At 38.7% G+C, this 16723-nt stretch overlaps 1 protein-coding gene and 1 long non-coding RNA gene across 4 annotated transcripts in view; both read left to right on the top strand.

Annotated features, from left to right (window-relative positions):
- pex7 (peroxisomal biogenesis factor 7) overlaps positions 1 to 15040 on the top strand; it is a 60423-nt gene extending 45383 nt beyond the window's left edge. For all 3 annotated transcript variants that reach the window (XM_067572225.1, XM_067572227.1, XM_067572226.1), the window contains exon 11: positions 13939 to 15040. In XM_067572225.1, coding sequence (XP_067428326.1) covers positions 13939 to 14007 — 69 coding nt within the window. In that variant the 3' untranslated portion in view covers positions 14008 to 15040. The remainder of the gene's footprint in view (positions 1 to 13938) is intronic.
- On the top strand, positions 10032 to 13729 carry LOC137169192 (uncharacterized). Its single transcript, XR_010924411.1, has 2 exons — positions 10032 to 11161; positions 12077 to 13729. It is a non-coding gene; the product is annotated as an uncharacterized lncRNA (long non-coding RNA).
- Positions 15041 to 16723: the final 1683 nt, after the last annotated feature.

The following is a 16723-nucleotide window of genomic DNA, read 5'->3' as shown; positions in this document are numbered from 1 at the left end:
AGTAAAAAAATGTGTCTTCGTGAGGATAAAAAACACAGACGGTTCTGGTCAGTGGTCTCCACGGAGAACAAAGAGCTGACTCAGCCAATCACAGTGATGAGGAGAAGGCAGTAGATCCCAGCTGTCATTGTCTCACACACACACATATACACACTGATTCACAACATGACCTGCACTGTGACTCTACTCTCATAAAGAAGTACCAGATGTGGTCATTAATATTTTAAGTTTATATTCATGTGTTTGCTTTAATGCTGATGACAAACAACAAGGAATACAACAGTGACAATATGGTTAGAGAGGATAAAATTAACAATCAATGTACAGACACATAATTTAACTTTAATAAGAGATATTTATATTATATACAGTAGAGACAAGTTCACACTTTACTGTATAAACAGAATTTTTCATTTGCACATGCATTATTTGCATATATATTACTTTTATATGCATATTGTATTTCTTCAGTATACTGTTCAGCTATGGCAAACAGCTTTTCCCCTTTAAATAAATAAATGGTTATATTTTATTTGTCTTAACAGTTGAGTCTCAAAGCTTCTCAAAGAACAACAGGCGGTGGATTCAGTGGCTTTCCTGATACTGTAGATTTATTTTGTTTTTTAAGTCTTTGTCTCTACTCCAAAATACTTAAAGACACACTTGATATGGAGAAATACACTAAACTTTGTTTTTGCATTTGTTATACCCAAAATTCCCCAAATTTCATGTGAACTGTGTTGAGTTTTAAAACACCAACAGTGAGCTGGGATTATGGGATTAACATTAATACTAATGATGAAATGGAACCACTAGCCACTGCTAAAACTAGCAACAAGACATACAGTAATATATGTCTTTGATACAGTATAATATTATAATATTAGACATTAGATTGGCTACAACTTTCTTTTTATTATTCAGATATCACTGTGAATTTCCTGTGAATTTATCATATTATTAGAATTTGTTATATTTTTAAATGCTTAAGCCAAAAAAAAACATAGTGACGGAAAAAATCAAGCAGAGAGGAAGAGACAAACAGAAATGATGGAGAGGCCGAGAGAGAAACAGTGGAAATAGAAGGGGGACTGGTCTGTGACGTCAGTGTAAGTGTCGTTAAAACTGTCAGAGCTGTGCGTGTTTCCCTGTAATGACATGTCTGATAACAACACAGCTAACAATACAGCTTATTACTGCCGCTGCCACACACACACACACACACACACACACACACACACACACACACACACACACACACACACACACACACACACACACACAGACATTCTCAAACATCAACAACACGGACAATACAGCTCATTACTGAATACACACAAACACACACACATGCAGCTCAAGCAGCCTGTCAAAAGATTGAAAAGGGGAAACTTGGAGTCAAGCTCGCCCTCTGTGATTGGTTGCCGTGGGAAACTGACTGTTTACCGTGACGTTGTGGGTTCAAGCCCACAACTCACATAAGCACTTCCACCTCATCATTGTTTGTGTCCTGGAAAAGTCTTTGCTCTGATTTTCCAGCGAGCTATTTCTGCTCACAAGTGAAAACACTTGATGAAATACATATTCAGAAAATGAAGTCATGTGGTGAAAGAATAAATTTTTCAAGCCTGTCTTAAAGCAACAGTCAGGAGCCCAAATGAACATTGAAACAGGTTTTTCTTGCTGTAATCATTCCTCATGTTCATACTGACCATTAGAAGATCCCTTCATAATGCACTTACAATGTTAGTGATGGGGGACAAAATCCACAGTCCTCGAAAATGTAGCTGTATATGTAGCTAATATGAAGCTTCAGTCGTCCAAATGTGTCAAATCAAGTATATTTCTTCAACGTTACATCTTTTTAGTGCCAAAGTCCCTCTTTTTGTTACTATACTTCCACCGCAGCTCAACAGGGAAACACAAAGAGGGAATTTGATGCTACAAAGACTGTAAATTTGGCAGATATCCACTTGATATGACTAACTCAGACCGCTGAAGCCTCATATAAACTTCAGATAAACTTTTAAATGCATTTTTGCTCAAAATGACTGTTAGGAAACAATGTGGCTTTTGGCCTCCATCACGTACACTGAAAGCACATTTGAAGGGGATCTTTTAACAGCCAGTATGAACAGGAAGAATGATTACAGTGAGGAAAACCTCTTTCACTGTTCATATGGACACCTGACTGTTGATTTAAGACACACTTGAAAAATTGTGAACCTGTCCTTTAACGTCAAGGCAATTCTGCAGCAAAAGCAAGTCCACTGGTTCCTACTGAAGATGTAAATCTTCAGTAGTCATTTCCTAAAACAGCTGTAGTTTTTTAGCAAACAAACAGGAGGAAATAGTGCATTTTAAAGGGGACTATTTTCAGTAGTGGGTGAATCCACATTTGGTGCTGTAGTGAGCATTTCTGGCAGCAGGACGGTGTGTGTGGGATTGAATCAAAATAAACAGTGTGTGTGTTCATGGTGATGAAGGAACATGTCACCCAGTGCAGCGGTGTGGCTCATTAATATGTGTTTTTAATAGTTTTATAAATCACAATACTCGTTAGTAGATCGATTCATAGTTGGTTTTGGTCTTTTTATAGGATTTGTTGATAATGAGAGAAAAATATAGAATATCACCAGACGTATCCACTGCTAGAAGAGCAGTTTCAGAACCACAGACAGCTCCAGTTCTCCCAACACGTTGTTCAGTCTCTTGAAGGCATTGAAACAGTATTATCAAATGTAATTTCCAAAACAGTTTTTGTCTGAGGTTAGAGTGTCTTGAAGGAGGTATTCTGGTGCTGCACAGGAGCCCTGGACTACAATTTAAAGTATCGAACCAGTGGTTTTACAAGTTTTAGCTCCTCAACTATAAAGTAAGATTTTAAATTGAACATCGATGTTTTGTTCACTGTTAAAGTGAAGCTTACACGCGAACCAGTGTATCTCGCTGTTAAAGTCCCCCTCCTCTCAAAAACATGTTTTTCTTCACTTCCTCCCTGGTGTGGTCTCCGGTCTCATCCAGGTTTAGTCACATGTGTCTGATGGATCACCCTCTTTAAGGCTTTGCAGGCCAAACCACACACACACACACACACACTTACACACAAAGAGGCCTTTTGCTTTGAGTGTGTGTATGTGTGTTCGTGTGTGTGTGAGAGGAAGAGATAGAATGAGGTGATAGATCATACAGAAATGCAGGATGACAGCCATTCTCAGGTCTGTAGGTTGGTCATTTAAGACAAAATCCTTGTTGTAACTGCCATAGTTACAGTCATACTGCTACTGTAATGCGTGATGCTATGTGTGGTGCAGTATTACTACAATGGTAGTACAGTATATAGTGCTATTTGTGGTGCTAATACAGTACCATAAAGACCTTTTTTTATATAAATATATTTTACTGGCATTTTAGGGATCATCACAAAATAGTACGGTGACATGAATCGCTCCAGTATCGAACCGGTACACCAAATGTAGCAATCTGTTGGGATGGTTCTATTACTTGTTCTAATACTACTGAAATCACGCTGAAATAAGACTTCCAGTACTCCCCCAGCCTCGGACATGACCAAATTGTATGAGTGAGATTACAAGGAGCCTGTGAACATCTTTCACTAGTGTCAGCCATATTCTTGGCAAGTCTAGATTTACTGAAGTGTGCCCTGTGAACTATTTTGAATTGTGTGAGTTGAAATTTTGCTCAATATTTATTCCACTGCCTTAGTCCACAGATTGTCAGACACGATAATGCCCAGTTCTGTTTCCCATTCTGTTTTAATCTTCAGCAAAGCCAGAGGTGTATCTAGAGCTAGGAGGTCCTATAAAAACAAAATATGCTGCCTTGTCATTTTTGTCACCAACAAGAGGTTATCAATCCGTGAAGAAGGTGGGGCATCTGGATAAGTAGATGTGTTTGATTTGAGGAATTGCTTAATTTGAAAGTACCTGAAGAGGGCAGATTGCTGTAAGTTGAAGGCAGTACGCAGGTGAGCAAAACTGGAGAATGTGCCTTCTCTGTAGAAATCCCCAATTGTGCTAAGGCCTTGTCTGTCCCAAAGAGAGATTCTGGCATCAATCTCAGCAGGTTTGAATAATTCATTTTTACATACTGAGGTGTTAAGGGGGAGCGTGTTCCAATTTGTTGCCAGATTTTCAGAGTGGATATTACTATCAGATTATCTGTGTACTGTTTGAGTTTAAGTCTGTTGGCATGGCAAACCGTAGCTTTTACGGAGGAAGAATGACATGAGTGCGATTCCATTTGACACCACTGGGTCTCAGGACAGAAGGCCCAGTGTACAATTTTTTTTCATGTTTGCTGCCCCGTGGTAAAGTTGCAAATTTGGTAACCCAAAACCTTCTTCCGTTCTGTTCCACTGTGGCAAGGATTTTATTGCCCCATATAAAAGAGCAGAATACATTGTCAGTGCTATGAAAGAAGGACCTGGGGAGGAAAAGATGTAAACATTGAAATAGGTACAGATATCGTGGGACATTTTAATATATTGTATACTTCCTGCCAGTGTGATCTGCAAGCTGTTCCACTTTTGAAGATCTTTAACTTTTGTTGTTAGTTCAGAGACATTGTTGTCAAATAGCGGTGATATATTGTGGGAAATGTTGATTCCTAAATATTTAAATGTTGTTGGGGAAAGGATGAATGGCAAATAAGACTGTGTAACATCCCCTGCCAGCTGATTGATGGGAAAAGAATCACTTTTTCCTATACTGAGCTTTTACCCAGAGAACATACCAAAGGTTTTGAGAGTGTCTGAGACATGAGAGATGCCTCTTTTTGGGTCCAGTACGTAAAGTAATGAGTCATCTGCATACAGTGACACTTTATGCTCAACTCCCCCCCCTCATAGCGCCTGGGATGAGTCTGTTGGCCTTAAATACTACAGACAAGGGTTCCATAGCTATGGCAAAGAGGAGGTTGGATTACGGATTACCTTAGCGTGCCCCCAAAGCTAAAGTGAAGAAATTGGACCTGATAGTATTTGTACATATGCATGCTTGTGGAGATGTGTATTGTAACCAAACTCAAGACACAAAGTGCTCTCCAAAGCCAATTTTTTTTGAGAGAAAGGAATAACTAGTTTCATTCCACCTGATGAAAGGCCTTATAGGCGTCTAAAGAAATGACAACTTCTGGAACAGTTGTTGAGGTTGGAGAGAAGATTATATTAAGTAAACGTCTGACATTTATGAATGAGTGACAGTTCTTGATAAATCCTGTGTGGTCTTCTAATATGACAGCGGCTAGACATGAAGACCTTTTAAAGTGATGTCTTGGACACATCTACACATCTACAGTAAAACTGAACTGCCTACTAAAGCCCCATTCGGATGGGATTTCTGTCTGTAGAGGAGGTGTGGTGATTTTAACATTACCTGCACCGGTCAGTGATTTTAGATTATTATGTCTGGGGGCATTTTTAGCTTTATTTGGTAGTGGAAAGTACAGAGAGACAGGAATCATGGGTAGAGAGAGGGTTATGACATGCAACAAGGTCCATGGCCAGAGTCGAATACTGCGATTATGTGATATGCATTATAACCAATAGGCTGTCAGCTTTTTGTCAGACCTGTCAGCTACAGGTAGGTACTGCTATTCTCCTCCATTAATAGTCTGCTGAAGAAGCTATTAGCAGCTCCTGTTTGCAGTGTAGCCATTGATGTACAGACAATTATTACTGGATTACTTTGATACTGAAGAAAACTTAAAAATGTAATTATTCTCGTAGCCATAGGTATTCTGTTGTAAACTAAAGCACTAAAGGACACTGATATTGTGTACAGAGGAAGAAGTATTCAGTACTCGGGAGTCTGCATGTTTGTGAGATTTTAAAGCCGGAAAATTAAAAATCGTCACTTAAGGTTGTTTCTGCTGCTAACCTGAGCGGCTGATGTGTCCCGGAGCTGTCACTCAAAACACTGTTACCATGACAACTCAACACTGTACTGTCCTGTACTGTTTGACCGCTTTGTGCCTTTCCCCTATGAGTACATATCTGCCACAAGCTTATTAGTGTTTTAATTGTTTCCTCATTAATCTGTCCTTCATTATTTGAAACAAAAAAGCCTTTTAAGGAGGCATTGAACATTCATCAGACTTTGAACTTTCTGTCCCGCTTTGTTTTCCCTTTAGTCTTGTGTTCCTCCTCCCTTCCTCGTTACACATCTCGTCATTTCTCTTGCTCTCTCTCTATGTGCTTTGCTGCAGTCTTGGCCGGTGTGTGAGCCTTTCCATTACAGCCGGCTGTAAAAGTTAATTAAAGAAAGGCATTCCTCTTCTCAATGGCTGACTCACCGCTTCACTTACTTTGCTTACTCATGCCCTGAAAGGCCCTTCAGCTTGTTGAATCACTAATTTAAAGATCCCATCAGGAGCACAAAAGGAGCAGAAGGGAAGCCCGGAGTCAGGAGAGAGGGTGATGACGCTGCAAAACAAGCACAGAGTTCCCAAGTTAAGGGTCAGAACAAAAATGGAGTGCGTATTCAAGATCTTTGGTTTCAGGATCAGCACTCACCTCAGAGCCACAATCCAAAACAAAAAAAAAACACATTAAGGACGCTTTCAAACCTTTCTAGCTCAGGCTGGTTGAAGGGGTTTTTCCTACTTGGTACGATTTGTTTGGGCAGATCTGAACACAGCAATCGTACTCTGACCAAAATAACCGTACAGAGATCCTTTGGAGGTAGTGTGTTGAGAACATGATCTGATCTCCATCTGACCCAACTACAAGCCTGCAAGTTTGAGAGGTGCATTTTTAGCCTGGAGCCAGCTGTGGGTTCAGTACATAACCATTATATAAAGATGGACATAGCCAGGCGTGACGTCACCCATTAGAGCCAGTTTCAAGCTTAGATCGTATTGTAATCAAGTAACATTAAACTTAGTGAAATATTGTGATAATAGTCCGACTAAGTGCGAGTCCTGGAGCCGGGGAGATCAGCAAGTGAGCCAACTTTCAATCACAACTCTCAATCAACGCCCACACGGCAGACATCAAAGCCTACATTAAGTCTTCAAATCTTACTAATGGAGCAATCATTAGCAAAATGACCACCGGCACACTTATTAGAGGGCTTGCATTTAGAGATTGAGACCATAATGACTCCTCGAAATAAATGATTCACTCTACAGAGAAGTTGAGGCTTTTTGAATGGGAGCATCTAGCAGCCGTCGGTGGCACTTTAAGGTGCTTCAGCCTCAAGATGTGGTAGCTGTTGCTTGGTTCAGTGGCACAAAGGATGGGGGGATGCTGTTGCCACCCACCAAAGTACACATATTTTTCTCTTTTCTGACGCTGCTGCTGCAGTTTGTCCATTACAAACTGTTTCCACTTGTCGCTGTGTTATTCCGGTAAAAACTATGCAGTATCAGTAATAGCCGCTGCAGATGATTGATTGAGTGGATGATTGTCAGTCAGTCCATCAGTTTTAAATGAATTTTATGAAAATTATCAAGACATGAAGGGAATTCTTCCACTTGTTTTTTCATCACACCAGCAGCATGGATTTAAGGATGGTATTGTTATATTGGTCAGTTGGTCCACTTTGGTTCAAACTGAAATATCTTAACTATTATCCTAATTATCCAACCATTGTATGGATTGTCATGAAATTTGGTCCAGACATTAATGGTGAATCATAACAATTTTTTGACTACTGAACCCTTGACTTTTCACTTAGCCCTTATCCAGTGAAATATCTTATTAACTACATGAACTGGCTCATGAATTACTCAAAGCTTTGTGGCTTTGTACGTGGCTGAAGACTTTTTGTGTTGTTTACCACCAGAGTGTCGCCTTTTTCCTGAATTTATTTATCTGGAAACAAACATGTTTCATTCCTTTTTCTTGAGGCAGAACACCGATCTGAAATTCTGCACCGGACATTTAATAAAAATGTATTATGGTGATAAAGACACATTTGTTGCAAATTTGTTGTACACAAGCATAATATGCAGGAAAAGGTTTGAGGATGTTGCAGGTTGTTCAGCAGCTTCAGTGTTGTTCATTGCAGCTGACAGTAAGAAACAGGATTTCTCCCAGTTCGGATTCAAACCATTGATCATGTATTCATAATCCCATTTCCCCAACCAGCAGGCTGCAGCTGCCCGTGCTGGTTCACTGTTTATCCAAATAGACACAAAGTGAGTTCCAACAAGTGTGAAGGCATGAACCATAAAGCGTCTTTATATTCCTGAGGGAGGAAATTAAGTGGAACCAGTGTTTTACTTTGAAAGCTGCAAGCAGAGTTCAGACCCATCAGTTGGTTTGTGTTCTGCAGCCAGAAGAGACGACAGGGACGACTGTGTGTCATTCAGATGATAGCCACGTCCACACAGAGGCATGTCATTCAGATGATAGCCACGTCCTGCCTGATTATAGAGTAAAGAGAGGAAGGTGGAGACACAGCTGTACTGTCTCCTCCACTGCTTATTCTGAAATGTCTGTTTACCTGCAAAAGAAATCTCTTCTTAAAATATGCATTTTATCACAGAGCTCATTTTGGTTTTAATTGTTTTTTACTTGATTTATTGTTTATTTTACTGGAATTTCTCCAACTGAAAGACTGTTTTTAACTTGGTTTTGAAAATGTGAAAGGCAGTGTGTGTGATTTTGCACATCATACGAAAACAAAATTTTCAGTAATTGCATTAATTTGATATATCATTCAGCCCTACACCAAACTGCATCCAAGTTGTAAAAAAGTCAAATAAAACAATACAATTATTTATTTAATTAGCAATAATTTAGTGTTTAGTGATTAGTTTGTAGTATTGGTCTGTGCCAATCCTTTCAACTAGTGCTGTAACAGATACTTTTAACATTGAAAATGAATTTGCCAAAAAGTTTGATAATTTAATTAATCATTTAAATCATTCATTGATCAAAAATATCAAACATTCTTTTTCATTGGCTGCTTTTGACATTTGAAAGATGTCTTGTACTTGTGATCGTTATTCACTATTTTCTCACAAATATATAAAAAATAATTACTATGAATTATATATATATATGTTTTTATTTTTATGATTTATTAAACTATGAAAAGTGCCTCACTGAGATTAAGCCACACCACAAACTAATATTAAAACAGATCAATATAAAGATATTGAAAATAATCATTGTTTTCAACCTTATTTTCCAAAAACCTACTGTCACAAATGATATTACATGGTTTTACTGTTGTAACATTTTTTTTACCTTGTGGACAACATGATTATAGGTTAATGCACATCTGCTTTTTTTTAATGGTGAATGATGAAAGTGAAATTATAATTGACAGAAAAGAATAAGTTTGCCCTTGTGACTTCTCTTGAGCTCTGTAAGGCAGAAAAGAAAGGGAAAAATCAGACGGTTAAAAGACAAACTTTAGTCTCAAGAGCGGACACCGGCAGCCAGTCAGCCATCTCTCTAAGCATCTTTGTCCCAGACCTGGTAATGGAAGTAATTTTGGTGAAACACTTTGATGTATGTCTGCATCAGAAGGAGAAGGAGTGCCGAACGTCTCGTCTCCCGGCTGTCTGTCCTCCCCGAGCGCCCACACTTCACCTGTAGCACAGAGAACACAGGGGTTCAGGTTATTTCAGCTGAAAGCTCGAGTGTAATTGCACTTAGAAAACAAGACCGCACTCTGGTCTCTGCAGAGACACCGTGTGTGTTTTCATCCAGCTCTCTCCTCTACAATCACTTTTTGTTCTAATGCAGTAGGGAGCATTTTGTTTTTGTAAAACATCTTTTCACTGGATTGTGGTGTGTTTTTGTCTGCATGTGTCTACTGGGATGCAACTAACGACTTTTCATTATTGATTAATATACTGATTATTTTTTTGCTCTATAAAAAGTTAGAAAATACTGAAAAATGTCCTGTTCCTAGACTTTAAGGTAACAAATTGTTTGACAAAAGTCTAAACTGTCCAAAACCCAAATATATATATATATATATATATATATATATATATATATATATATATATATATATATATATATATATAGCGTACATGGAACGCCATAACCAAGTGGCTGGCATAGTGTACAGGAACATCTGCACTCAGTATGGGCTGGAAGTCCCAAGGTCAGAATGGAAGACACCTCCCTAAGGTGGTTGAGAATGACCAGGCTAAGATCGTGTGGGACTTCCAGATCCAGACTGACAAGCTGGTGATGGCTAACCAACCGGACATCGTGTTGATTGACAAACAACAGAAGAAGGCAGTAGTGATAGACGTAGCAATCCCAAGCGACAGCAACATCAGGAAGAAGGAACACGAGAAGCTTGAAAAATACCAAGGGCTGAGAGAGGAGCTAGAAAAGATGTGGGGAGTGAAGGCAACAGTGGTACCAGTGGTAATTGGAGCACTGGGGGCTGTGACTCACAAACTGGGAGAGTGGCTCCAGCAGATTCCAGGTACAACATCTGAGATCTCTCTCTCTCTCTCTCTCTCTTCCTATATATATATTTTAATGTATGAACTGTATTAACTTTGTTTCATCAATTCTTGATGCTTTGGTAATATTGTTGTTGTGACATTCATGCCAATAAAGCAAATTTAAATTGAATTGAATGCGCACGTACTTGACTGTCCAACGACGGAGAGCAGAATTGTCCTAAGACTGACACAGAAGAAGAAGAAGAATATTTACGAAACGAAGTACCCAAAACGTTAGCTATTTGAGGTAAGCTAAACATGTCATTTGGATTTTCTTTGGGAACATAACATTGACATCAATCTTTCCTGTTTCACGTAAAGTTAGCGTTAGCAATTAATGCTAGTTAGCTTTAGCTAGCCAACCTAGTAATTATGCTACTTGTTTAGTCCAGATAAGATATGAATACGCTTTTGTTTATTGTATTACACTTTATAACAGCCTGTTACTGCACAGTTATCTTTCTGCACCATATGCAACAAGGGACATTCTGGGGACGGTAGATGAAAAAAGACTGAATTTATATACAATCACATTTGTTTACTGAAATAAATTAAATTATTGTCACCAACAGGGGCATTGGAGATGGCCAAACTAAAAGAATGAGCCAAGATGGATCGACTGAAGATTGAACACCCTGAGGAATGCATGACAAGGACTTCCTACTTGCCCAAATTAAGGGAGCCCCCGGGGTGCCTACATTTACTGGGGAATCAGGTACAATGGCAATACAATTAACATTATTCATACTAGATGTTCAGGGATGGACTAAATGTTCAGGGAAGTCATGGAGGAGAGGCTGGGTTTTCAAGAGCAGAGTGTCAGGATAGATAATAAGAGATAAGCTTCATTGCATTGTTTAAACACACTTTGGACATCCGCTTGATTGGAAACGTGTTTCCACAATGCAGGGAATTGTGATAGTGCCACTGTTTACTTTTTCCTCCTATTTCCTCCTCTGTCTGACTGGCTGCATCTCCTTTCTGTTTGAGGCGCAGGCATTCATCACAGCATACAGCGCAAAAGTTTAGCTAGGTTCAACATTGGGTGCAAGCTCACCGAGGGGAGCGTTTCACTCGGCACAGCGGAAAGCCGTCATTGTGGAGCCATTGGAAATAATGGATTTAATGGCGCAAAGATGGAGTTAGGGTCAACAAAATGATGAAAAAGTAATTTCAGGAGGAAATTTCAGATATAAGTTGTCAATCCCTTTAAGTGGCTTTCAGAATGCAGTAACTCCACTTCTGCACCCTGAAATCCATTATTTCCAGTGGCATGCGCTTCCAATGGCACTCTGGTCTGCTTTCAAAAAGGAAACGACTTACAGAAAGACTTGGGAACTGTCCCTTTAAACATCAACTACAGTGTGAGCATTGTAAAACTCATTATCTGTTATAAAACAAAGCCTGTTTTAGGACATGTTCTTCAGTGATACACCTCTCTGCTTTCAAAAACTCAAGACAGTACCCAACATTGAAAAAGGCAGCTTTTTACGTTTTTGAGCTTTTCTTACTTACACACCTCTCTGCTTGTCCACCTAACCCCCCACAACCCCCTTCTTCTCACAGGCTCTAGAAAGACTTCATTCATTTCACCTTCAACATTTCCCTCCCCCCTCCTCTTCTTCCTCAGACTCCAGCTCCTCATCATCCTAAGAAGAAGACAAGAAGTAGAAAAAGAAGAAGTCCAAGAAACTCACACAGCTGTTCAAGAGGTAAGCACAGGCATTGATCATCTTTATAATCAGATGGTTTCTTACCCTTAAGTTGCCCATTACTTAACTGTCTTCTATGGTTCATATTTGTATGAAAAGCAGCTACTAACATGGGCTTAGTTAATAATAAACAGAGAGGGCCTAAGAGTTGCTACGTTATGTTCGTGTCCTACATTGATTGTTATATTTTAGTATTCACTCTAAAAATCAGTGTTTCAGATCTCTGCAGCCCTGTTTAATAGCTACCTCACTCTCCTCAGGTTATGCTGTGTTCTCTTCTGGTTATGTTAGATATATTTAGCCTTTGAAGCAGATAAGAAAGGAATCTACTTACCGTGCTGGCTCACTGTGCATCGTCCACCCAGGCTGGTTTTGTTAGATATAGCCTCTGAGGCAGGTAAGAAAGGACAGGACTTGCTGTGCTGGTTCACTGTGCATCCTCCTTCCAGGCTGTTGAGGCAGAGGCAGATAGGAGGGGAGCTAAATCTAATATGACCAGCCTGGAAGGAGGATGCACAGTGAATCACCAGGGTAAGTAGAATAGTTTCTTATCTGCTAGTACTACCTGTAGGGTGCCAAATCAACAATGCATGCCTGAAAATAGATGCTAACAGAGTTTTTTATTTGTTTTTGTTAATTTTTTGTTAAGTGACCACAACAGATGGATGTCATCCACCGGTGCGAGAAAGCCCTGAGGAGATTCATCGAGTTTGGAGCTATGAAAAAAGAACTTCGCCAAGATTAACATTGACTGCAACACATTTGCATGAACAGCTGTAATTGCTGAGCTAGTGATCACATTTCCAGACACCTTCAAGGAGCTGCTCCCCAGAGACGAAGATAATGAAAAGATCTCCCAGTTCGCTGAGCACTGCAGGAGGGCGATAACAAAAGAGAGCGCTGAAATGATCACAGCAAAGAAAAAAAGTGGAAAAAACCTCCCAGTAATGTATAAATACACTTAAGAATGTTTGGAAAGACAGTTTTTTTCTTTAAAAGAGCAAGTAACCCTGTTTTTTTGTTGTTGTTGTTGTTTTCAAAAGTACAAAATGTACATACTGAGAATATGTCAGAACCCTCTGTTTGAGGAAGAACAAGTGTATTGTTGAGTAAATACATAAAGGAAAAACTGTCTCTTGACTTGTCTATTGTTTTTGTTAAGGTATTTAAAAGTATTTGACAGTGTAATAACATTGATCATCATGTTTATGTCATAGCAGGCCTAATTATCATTATGTGGTTATGTTGTCTTGGTTAATGTCAAGCTGTCGTAACAAAGACATCTCAAACAATGTCAAGTTTGCATTAAAAATGACATAATTGACCAAATGACAATTAATGACAACAGTCCCAAATATTCATAAGACTCCTTCATGTTCATGACAGGTGTTATGCCCCTTCAAATAAAGTGTTACCCTGTTTATTTTCTGTTGATTGGTGAATCTATTATTATAGACTAAATTGTGTCAGTATATACTGACTACATACATACAGAAAATATACATACACAAACAATCCAGGGGTTGTGTTCCATTGATATGAACGGCTTTTTACTATAAATTAGTGGCTGACTTACTTTCCAAAAATTTAACAAACTGACTCCATATTTCCAAAAAAAACTTGTATTTTCCCTTTTGCAGCAAACAACATTTTTTTCCACTTATATTGCCAAAAAGAAAGAAAGGTACTGCTGTTGGTAAGGTGCCATTGAGCAAAGCACATGCTCTCAACGCCTCCTTGTCTCTAACAGTACTTGTTTTTTGTTTGTCGTTGGCTACAGGTGGTCGACTGCTCCTGGGACGAGACGGTGAAGATCTACACACCTGCCTGTCTATCAGCTGGTTCATAACACACACAGAGGAACTACCACACTCTTTTGAACACTGTATTGATTTCCATTTATTGCCTGGAGACTTGCCTTACCTCAGTGATTCCCAAACGTTTTCTGTCGGGCCCCTCTTCTGTGGGTAAAGATAATTTTCACTCCCCCAAGTTGTGAGAGAGGTTTACACATTTTAAATCTAGGTTAATAACAGATTGAGTTTTTCTATCAGAGTCGGTAAGGAAAATGTTGGATCGGTGCTTCCAAAATTACAACAAAGTCTAAACACTCACATTGTTAACCTTGTGGGGACCACAGCTTTGTCCCCAGATGGAGGTCCCCACAAAGTGACTGTGTGACCAGACATTTGTCCCTCACAGTCTGATGAATACAAACACACAGTGCCATCATTATTAGCAACACTGTGAAACAGATAAGTCCCTAAATGTTCTATTATAATGATTTTTAAGTCTGATGAAGGACATGAGGGAATAAAAAGAGCTGAAATTTAATTACTTACTGACAAGCGAGTGCCCTAATTAGCATGTAAACAGTATAATTCAACATTATACTGTGATTATGATACAGCAGTGATGCAGCTATAATGTTAATCAGTAAAGTATGTCATCAGTTAGTTTCAGTAAAAGCAGAAAATGAGATTTGTAAATGTCCATCATGTGTTTAGATATTATTAATTGTTACATTGAGTTACTGTGAATGTATCATGTAAATCAGGATGTTTAATAGTGATTGTGTGATCCATGATATTCGTGTGTTTCTGCTTTATCTCAGCGATATTCAATTCAACTAGAGTACAAATGTCAGCTGTGACAAATTTTACAAGTGAAATGTCACCAGTGTGGATGATGATGATGATGATGATCTGTATGTGCAGTGCCTTCAATAAAGCAGCAGATATCACATGAAGACTCATCTTATCAGTTAAAGTTTTAAAAGCATGTAATTTAATTTCCTTTAAGTGTAACTGGTGTAATTCTGTATTTTTCTTTTTCTCAACAAATCCCATTAAAACATCAATGTTTTAGTTGTTCTCTGCATATTTTCTGAAGTTCCTACTCTGTGAGTCTCAGCTCCTCTGGTTTCTACTGAAGAAGTAAATCTTTAGAAAACAGATCACAAATAAATATTTTCATTTTTAAAAAATTAATTACTCATTAATTTACAAAAACAGCCAGCTTAATTTACTCAAAAATTAAGAAATGATGCGTTTGTTGCAGACTATTTTCAGAGGCGGATGAATCCACATTGGGTACTCTAGTGAGTATTTCATGCAGAAGGTGATGCCTTTTAAATGTCTTGTTTTTTCAGAACAGTCCAAAACTCAAAAACAGCCATTTTTATCTCTGCCATGTGTAAGCCTGGAGGGCATCATGCGTTTAGTTGTGTGTGTGTCTGTGTGTGTATCAGTCCATAGCTAATCTTAGATACTACTGGACCCATCAGTCTAATATTTTTGTGCACATTTATGACTGTATGCTCAAGGACCTCTCGTGGATGCAGTGATTCACAATTTTTGAAAAACCTATTTTATAACACCATGGACTGCTCTGTTTTATACCACTATTGTCTGCTGACTTGTCACTCCTCTTTAACCAGCCACAAGGGATCAACAACTGCTTCAGTTTCGAATCTTGTTTCCACAAGGGACAACCAATCATGCCTTGTTGCCACATTAGATCAATCACTGCTAAATTTCCCTGAGAGGGGCTTATGTTGTCAATTCAAATAAATATTGATAAGATTCCTTATGAGCCTATCGTAGAGCTTAGACTTTCGTCTTTTCAGCAGTCCTCGTCATATGATATGTGTTACAACATAGCAAAAGGCATTTACAGCAATCAGCTAGGGTAAAAACAAAGCTTATCTAGTCTGTTGCAGGCCACATTTGGCTTTTGTCATGGACATCCATAGAAAAGTTTGGTCTCATCTTGAATTGGAGCATCTGCAGATTAATTCCATACCTGATATGTTATGATCTACTAAAGTTAGGCACAATGATGAATAAAACCTCGTCTTCGCTGCCATTTTGACTGTACACACCAATCAAACACGTACACTGACACGCTCCCCCCAGCTGCTATAAAACACAGACACCTACACGCCCCTCCAGGTGTTGTCAATCAAACACAGACACCTACACGCCCCTCTGGCTGCTTTCAATCAAACACAGACCAGTGGGTGGCCATAGGGGAATTTCAGGAATGCTATTATGCTGTTGTAGTATATAGGCTAGTTTAAAACTATGTATGAGAGTTAAGGAATCACATACCTATATACTTTGGTTTCTTATTTTACAGTTAATGTTACTAATTATCTGATGTGTACAGACTAATACTGGTACAGTTAACATTTTGAGTTCCAAGGTGATTCATTGTTCTTCAAATAGGCTGCAGTTTGAATCCCATTTCCTGCATTTCTACATATATTTAGGGACTACGGTAACAATACAAAATCTGGGAAATAATTTATTTGGTAATAGTGCTAAATTCTTCCAGAATACTACCAAATATGCATAAGAAAAAGCTGTCTTACTTTCTGTAACCCATAACTTTACTGAACTTCACATGTTGAGTTATTCAATCATGGATTTAAATACATTTTGAAGAATAGGACACCATAAACACATTTATGGTACATTATTGTGGCATTATCAATAGATAATATGTCGTTTGTAACCTCAATCACAGCATACATATATAAAATGTATCAAAGTATATGAAAC

This window comes from Thunnus thynnus, chromosome 18, assembly GCF_963924715.1.
Source record: "Thunnus thynnus chromosome 18, fThuThy2.1, whole genome shotgun sequence".
Taxonomy (NCBI): Eukaryota; Metazoa; Chordata; class Actinopteri; order Scombriformes; family Scombridae; genus Thunnus; species Thunnus thynnus.
Note: the sequence above shows the minus strand (reverse complement) of the source record. Positions and strands in the feature narration are given on the sequence as shown.